The 8,311-nt window shown below is 36.5% G+C and overlaps 1 protein-coding gene across 1 annotated transcript; it reads right to left on the bottom strand.

The window, feature by feature from the left end:
- Nucleotides 2,387–3,058, bottom strand: LOC109363573 (coiled-coil domain-containing protein 186-like). The gene has a single exon (XM_019609832.1). It carries the CDS (start codon nt 3,056–3,058, stop codon nt 2,387–2,389), a length of 672 nt encoding a protein of 223 aa, XP_019465377.1.

Raw genomic sequence — 8,311 nt, forward strand, 5'->3', positions numbered from 1 at the left:
ATTAAAGTATCATACTGACCTTGGGACTTAATGTATAGTGTAGGCTCACTCTTACTCCTCCTAAATCCTTTATCGACGAAGTACTGGTCAATTCTACTATACCATGCTCGAGGAGCTTGCTTCAAGCCATATAGAGCCTTCTTCAATCGTAGCACTTTGTTTTCGTTGCCCTTGCTCATGAACCCTTCTGGCTGCTCCACATAGATCTCTTCTTGAAGTACTCCATTGAGGAATGCAGACTTGACATCTAGCTGGTAAATGCTCCATCCTCTTTTTGCTGCAAGAGCTATTAGAGCTCTTATAGTATCTAGACGAGCAACTGGAGCAAATGTCTCATTATAGTCGATTCCTGGTTGTTGGGAGTAGCCCTTGGCTACTAATCTCGCCTTGTGCTTATGTATAGTGCCATCAGGATTGAGCTTTATTTTATACACCCATTTTACTCCGATGATGTCTTTATCTTTTGGACAATCTACTAGCTCCCACGTGTTGTTTTTCTCGATCATCTTTATCTCTTCTTCCATTGCCTTGACCCATACTTCTTGCCTTGATGCTTCTTCAAAGCTTCCAGGTTCAACTATGGCCAAGTTGCATGTCTCATATATATCTACCAAGGATCTTACTCGTCTCGGAGAAGATTCTGGTGAAGATTGTTCATGTGGGAGTGTAGTTGGCGTACCTGGATCTTCTGTTGCTTCTTCTACTTCCCCAGTTACTTGTGGTTGTTGTGTTGGTATGGAGATGTTGTGTCTCTCAATCTTGCCTTCATTCCAGTTCCAAGCGGCACTTTCATCAACTTCAACATCTCGACTGATGATAAGTTTCTTCGTTTCTAGATTGTATATGCGATAGCCTTTTGACTGTGTGCTATATCCCAAGAAGATGCCTCTTATCGTCTTGTCTTCTAGTTTGTGTCTCTTTTCTTTTGGGACATGTATATAACATATGGATCCAAAGACTCTTAGATGTTTAGCTGATAGCTTTCTACCGCTCCAAGCTTCTATTGGAGTTTTACCTTCGACTGCCTTTGTTGGACATCTGTTCATTATGTAGACAGCTGTGTAAACTGCTTCGGCCCAAAAGGTGTTTGGCAAACCTTTCTCCTTGAGCATCGATCTAGTCATTTCCATGACCGTGCGGTTTTTCCTTTCAGACACCCCATTTTGTTGTGGAGTGTAAGCAACTATGAGTTGATGCTCTATGCCTTCATCCTCGCAAAATTTATCAAATTCGTGAGAGTTGTACTCTTTGCCACGATCACTTCTGAGTACTTTTATATGTTTCCCGCTTTGCTTCTCGACAAAGGCCTTGAACTTCTTGAATATTCCAAAGACTTCTGATTTTTCTTTTATAAAATAGACCCATGTCATTCTAGAAAAGTCATCAATGAAGAGGATGAAATACCTGTTATTAGTGAGGGATGGCGTCCTCATTGGTCCACATACGTCAGTATGGATGAGCTCCAACAAGCGTTTTGCTCTCCAAGATTTCCCACTTGAAAAAGGTAGTCTATGTTGCTTCCCAAGTAGAAATCCTTCACAAGCTCCTTGAGTTTCTTGGATGCACGGGAGATCCTTTATCATTCTTTTATGATATAATAGCTTTAAGGCATGGTTATTAAGATGACCAAATCTTTGATGCCATAGCCATGATTCATCAACTTGAACCTTCATGGCGATGTTAGTAGCATATTTCCAAGTTATTGGAAAATTTCTATTTCTTTTCTCCATTTTAACTTGTGCTACTTCAAGCTTTCTATTATTGTCATATATATTGCATGTATCTCCCTCAAAGTGGAGAGAGTAACCTTTTTCCATCATTTGGCCAATACTCAAGAGATTTTCTTTAAGGTTAGGAACTAGTAAGACATCTTTGATAAGTCGCGTACCTGATTGTGTCTCCACCATGACAGTGCATTTGCCTTTGGACTCAACCATGGTGCCATTACCCAATCGAACTTGCACTCTAACAGACTCATCAATGTCTTTGAAAATGCTCCCGTCCTTAGCCATGTGGTTACTACAACCACTATCCAAGTACCAGTTTTCTTCTTTATCACGACTACAGACTTGGTTGGCATAGAATAGTTGTTGGTCATGTTTGCATTCTTCAGTGAAATTGGCCTGATGATTATTTTTGTTGCGACAATTTTGCTCTGAGTGCCCAAATCTTTTGCAATATTGGCATTGTATCTTTCCTCGATATCGACAATATTTTTCTGAATGGCCTGACTTCTGGCATATGCCGCAAGGAAGATATTTTGCTTGATTGTTTCTAGAGAAATCTTTAGAAATCTCTTTGTTTCTAGAATGTTCCGCACCAATATTATTTCTTCTTTGTTAGAATGTTCTGCACCAATATTATTTCTTCTTTGATATTCTTTATTCTAAGACCTGAGTCTGAGCTTTGATTGAAAGGCATTTTCTAGTGAACCTTCATCATGCCTACTCAATCTTTGCTCATAAGCTTCTAGAGAGCCCATTAGTTCTGTTACTGATAGAGTAGACAAATCTTTGGTTTGCTCAATCGTAGTAACTATTGAGTCATATTTTTGGGGAATTGAAATCAGAATTTTCTCAACAATTCTTTTGTCAAGAATATTTTCCCCATAGGCTTTCATTTGATTGACTATTTCTTTTATTTTAGAATAATAGTCTTTTATGGTCTCAGACTCTTTCATCTTAAGTAATTCAAACTCACGCCTAAGAGTTTGAAGTTTAATGGTGCGTACCTTATCACTGCCATGAAACTCCTCCTTTAGTGTATCCCATGCTTCTTTGGCACTTGTAGCTCCCATTATTCTTGGAAAGATAGTCTCCGCCAAGGCTTGTTGTAGAATAAATAACGCTTTTGCATCCTTTTGCACATTCTCTTTCAACTCCTTTTTCTGAGCCACGGTAAGAGTTGAAGTATTCTCTGGAGTAGTGAATCCTTCTTCTACAATATCCCACAAATCTTGGGACCGGAAGAAAGTAGTCATTTTTGTATTCCAAAAATCATAGTTTTCTCCAGTGAAAATTGGGATAGGAATTGATGATGATTGAATAGTGCTAGCCATAGCTCAAAGTGTATAAATATGGTTTAGTTTGGATGTGAGATTCTTGGAGATAGTTGGAAATGGATAGAGTAATATTCTACGCCCAGTGTATGACCAAACGTAGCTCTGATACTACTGATAGTATTTTAGAAATGAAAATTATAGTAGTGAAAAATAGAAGTAGAGAAGCTTTGGAGCTACACAACTTAGAATAATTTGCTTCTTATTTGGATGCTTTACAAATGAAGGGTGAGTGCCTATTTATAGGCTTTCTACAACACTTATGAATTTCTAGATGGTTCCATAAGTATCTAGTATACATTTTTCTCAAGATTTCTAGATACTTCTTTAATTATAATACTAAATGCCTATAATAGAATATACTAGAAGCTTAGGATAATTCTAGATATTATGGTACAATCATCACTACTTGTTTCTACACAAGTGTGGAAGCTTCTAGAAAGTGTGCATCAATATTTTATCACTCCTCCTTGATGCACATCTTTGTAACTCCTAGCATCGATCGTAGAATACTAGAAGCTTAGGATAATTATAGATATTATGATACAATCATCACTACTTGTTTCTACACAAGTGTGGAAGCTTCTAGAAAGTGTGCATCAATATTTTATCAATAATAAAGTATTGTTAATATGATGATGATGCAGGTACCATCATTCAGGATGGAGTAGATGTTACTGGCTACATTATGCCTATATTTAATGATGCAAAGGTTTAATGTTTCTGGGCTTCTGGTATCACTTGTATTGTTATAGAGCTTATTACAATGTACTAATTCTTTGGTAGTAGGATGGAATAAAATATATGTTTTTGTTTTATATCTGATGTTATTTATAAATAGAATAGAATATGATTATAATCATTACATGCAAGGTAGTTAAAATCGAGATTTTACATAAGATCGGGAGGGGAGTCAAAGATCATAAACGTAGGATCGTAACACGACTCGTAAGATCCTACTTATTAATATATACATATAAACTCATATATATATAATAGGTTAATTTATTAAATAAACCAATGTTTAAAAGAATAAGATTAAGCTAGTAAAAATCCTCTTATTACAACCCAATCCTTATTTTTTGATATGCTAGCTAAATAGAATAAATTAGTAAAAGAACCAAATTTTTAAAGAAAAAAAATTAAGATTGGAAAAAAAAACTTATATTAGAGTCCAATCTTTATTTTTTGATATGCTAGCTAAATAAGATAAATTAGTGAAAGAATCAGTATTTTAAAGAATAAAATTAAGATTGTAAAAAAACTCATATTACAATTCAATCCTTATTTTTTGATATGCTAGTTAAATATGATAAATTAGTAAAATAACCCATATTCTAAAGAATAATTCTGATTGTAAAAAAGCCCATATTTTAAAGAATAAATCTGATTGTAAAAAAGCCCATATTTTAAAGAATAAATCTGATTATAAAAAGGCCCATACAGCCCAATCCTTATTTTTTCCCTAGGGTTGTCCATTAGGGTTTCCTAACTTTTCCCTTCAGCTGTTCTTCTTCTTCTTCTTCTTCTTCCTCCTTTCAGCCCTTTTTCTTCCTCCCTTCATTTGAAACATACCATGGTTGTTGTGTGCTAGATCTCACAACCAGAACAAGAAGTTCCGATGATCTTTTTGTTTTCTGTTCCTATCTTTCTACTTCTTTCATCCATCTTACGAATCAGTACAAGTTTGCTAGTTTGAGAGACAAGAGAGATGGAAAGAGGCAGAGAAGAGTGAATATGGGATCGACGGATCGTCGATTCCACCGATCCTACGCTCCAATACGACGATCCCACACGATCTCACAGAGCCGTGTCCAGAATTGAGATCGAGCACGGGTTGGGTGTTGAAGATCGTAAGATCGGACGATCTCACAAGTAAGATCGCGATTTTGACTACCATGATTACATGATTAAACATTGTTCATGTGTTTACTCCACTAAAAGAATGAAACAAAGGAGTTATTCCATTTTGTTCTTTCTATGTGTAAAATGCTACTATTTGCATTGTATATGATAGGAAATGTTTAACCAAGACATGTGAAATGTGAATAGCATATGTAAATTACTTGACAACATTTCAGTAAGAGATGGAAGCATGAGAAGTATAAAATACATTCTGAAATAAGTGGCTGAAATACATTAGATTTAATGACGCAAAGGTTTAAGTCACCATTCTGATGTTACATCCTTCAATCACCAAAGTCATGTACACAAGGCTATAACTTTTACAAGAAAAGAACATCGCGACCAAATGTGTAAGATTGGAGACCCTTATTTAACATACTGTATCCATACCGGAAGAATTTTGGCAATGTTGGTTCCATCAAGTGGTAAACGAGTATGAAGTCCTTATCCTCACCTTCTGCATCGTTGGCATCTGGTCCACTTATATCTACCAAGGCGTCCTTTAGGAAACTTTGTAAGCATCACCATTTCTTCGATCTCATTCTCCAAAAGTATCATCAATTTTGAAATCGGATGCAGTTGTTAATAACTATTTATGTTAACTAACATTTTCGTTTTTGGTTCAGGTCGACAAAACAGTTCGATCCAGATAGGGAGAGATTCGAGCATCTTGTGTTTCTAAACATGGCATGTAACGCTTCGAAAATCAATTCATAAATAATGTAATTAATCTCTTGGAAAAATGTGTAATTTTTTATATTTTTTATGTAAAATATAAATCACAATTTTTTTCCATAAATCCATTCTCTTTTCAAGACGTCACATTCTTATAAACTATGGAAACATAAATAACCGATACATAACGGTAAATGAAAATGGAACGACACTTTTCTGAATACTTCTTCGTTAATAATTAAACATGACCCTACAACACGTATAAGAGGGTGTTGCTTGGTCAATTGAAATGCCAGTATAGAATACGAGGCGAAATCTAATCATCGCCCAACTAAAGCTATACAAAATAGGTTGAGTTCTTCAGCACTACAAATGTACCCTACATAGATACTCTAACCCAAAAATCAAAAAGGAAATAGCTCCTAACGACTAGCTCCAGCACTAATAGGGGCACTAGAACCCTCACCCAGGTCCTCCTCCAGCTCAGAGTCCAAAGAGAGATCTATCACCTCGATAGAGTCCTCTATGGGGACCAACTCCACACAATGATCATCTTCAGATTCCATTTCCTCCATGGTATCATAGGCAGAACCCTGCGACCTAATACCTATCTTATCAAACGCCTGCGATTTTGACATTATACACTGAGTGGCTCTCCTCGGTAGTGTAAAACGAGTCACATCATTCCAACTCCTTCACCTCATTGATGGTCTTGCAACAGTTGGTCCAGAAGGAGTCGAAGACTAGGTGGATGAGACAGTAGGTACCAGCCTCTGGCCTGGTAGAGTGAAAGTAGTCTCTATGATTGCATGATGAGATGGAAAGCACATAGTGGTGTCGTCACACACCATCTCTAGCTCCAGGCCATAAGGGCATGTGTAGGTATAGTGGTCCACATTAATTCTCCATGCCCCCTCCAGGGACATCGAGAATCAGTAGCTCTGAATCCGCGTCGATTTGTCTATCTAGACAAGGACATGTATCGAAATACAAGCTGAAAGAAATGGAGTAAAATATCTAATGAATATTTTTCATCGACGACGTGGAATTATACAGAATATCACATCCAGACATAACACACATAATATACATACTATATTATCACATACATAAATGTAGATGATGAATGATGTTTGTAACTTAGGATATGGGGGTCAATATCCTCGAGTTCAATATATCAATGCTATGTTTAGTTCATCCATCCTTACACCAATATCCTCCTAATAAACTATTCAGAAATAATCTAGAGTAAATGCCCCAATTTGAACGCACCAAATTATTCCTCACAATGATATATGATCGATCTATTCCAATGGAACTGTCCATTTCAGGATGTTGTCGTATCAAACACTTTTTAGGCATCCCTCTCATCGATCCTGATTACAAAAAATGGTTGTTAGAGATTGTCTAGTTTGCGCTGTGAGAACTGTTCGATCCAATAGAATACCTAATCCAAGAATACAGGGGACTTGTCTCACCTAGACTCTTCCTTAAGGCTTTTGTTGATGAATCACCATCATCGCCGTCCCTCTCAACATCTTGGAGCTCATTCGTCTCCCGTAACTTAACTCTCCACTACTTCATTGTTCATAATAAGTATGCACACTAACCGATGTTAGTCGATTAAATCTTTTAATCATTATTTATTATTACGTGATCGGCCTAGCCTAAGACATCTCCCAAAGGAATGCTTCTTCTAGGGCCCGATTTTACGTCATAACATAAAAGAGGAATAATATCCTCACCACTATGAAATATCGTTGAATCATCCTAGACGACCCAATGGTAAGCCACTTACAGTTAGACGATCTCGCTACATGGTAAACATAACCTTTTGGGCCTCGCCCTTAACGACATAACAGTCCACGACCTTGTCAGGAGGGCCCTAAGTAATCTCGTTACCACCAACAACCCATATTACTGGTAGCTAGAATTTACTTATGCTCTAGTGATAGGTATTTGTCTCATCTTTGGGACATCAGTTCTTTTTAAAGTATTTTATCTTGTATTACTCGCATTCCCATACTTTCCGTCATTCAGACGACTTTATAACACTGATAATCATTTATGCCAAATGTTTATTGATTATTCCTAGTTACAGTAGCTAAATGAATTATGATTTCTAATATCGATAATCGATTACTAGACTATGTAATCAATTATGTCCATTAGACAGGGAGATTTTAGAATATCGATAATCGATTATGTTACATGTTAATTGATTTTTCCTAGTTATAGTAGCTACAAGATTCTGATTTTTGATATCGATAATCGATTCTCAACCACGGTAATCGATTATGACTATCAGATAGAGGGTTTTAGAATACAGAAAATCGAATATCTCAAGGGATAGCCAATCCTTCCTAGTTACAGTTATTCAAGTAATGTTCATCCATAGATAAACACAACATTACTCCACACATAGACATAACTTAAATGATATGACTTAAGAGATCATCCGTACTTAATCCTAACAAACAAAAAATTGATTAAGTACGTGATTACTTAATACTCAAGACAACTCCAAACTTTTGAGGTAGTTTAGGAAGTCTCGATGTCATATCCTGACACCATTGTGTCACGATGTATTCTCCTTCACCTTAGACTGTTGAGTGAGTGGTTCCCTTGGTGATAAGTATGAAACGAGTATGCTGCCCAACATCGGAAGCTTCA

This window comes from Lupinus angustifolius, chromosome LG13 (assembly GCF_001865875.1).
Source record: "Lupinus angustifolius cultivar Tanjil chromosome LG13, LupAngTanjil_v1.0, whole genome shotgun sequence".
NCBI lineage: Eukaryota > Viridiplantae > Streptophyta > Magnoliopsida > Fabales > Fabaceae > Lupinus > Lupinus angustifolius.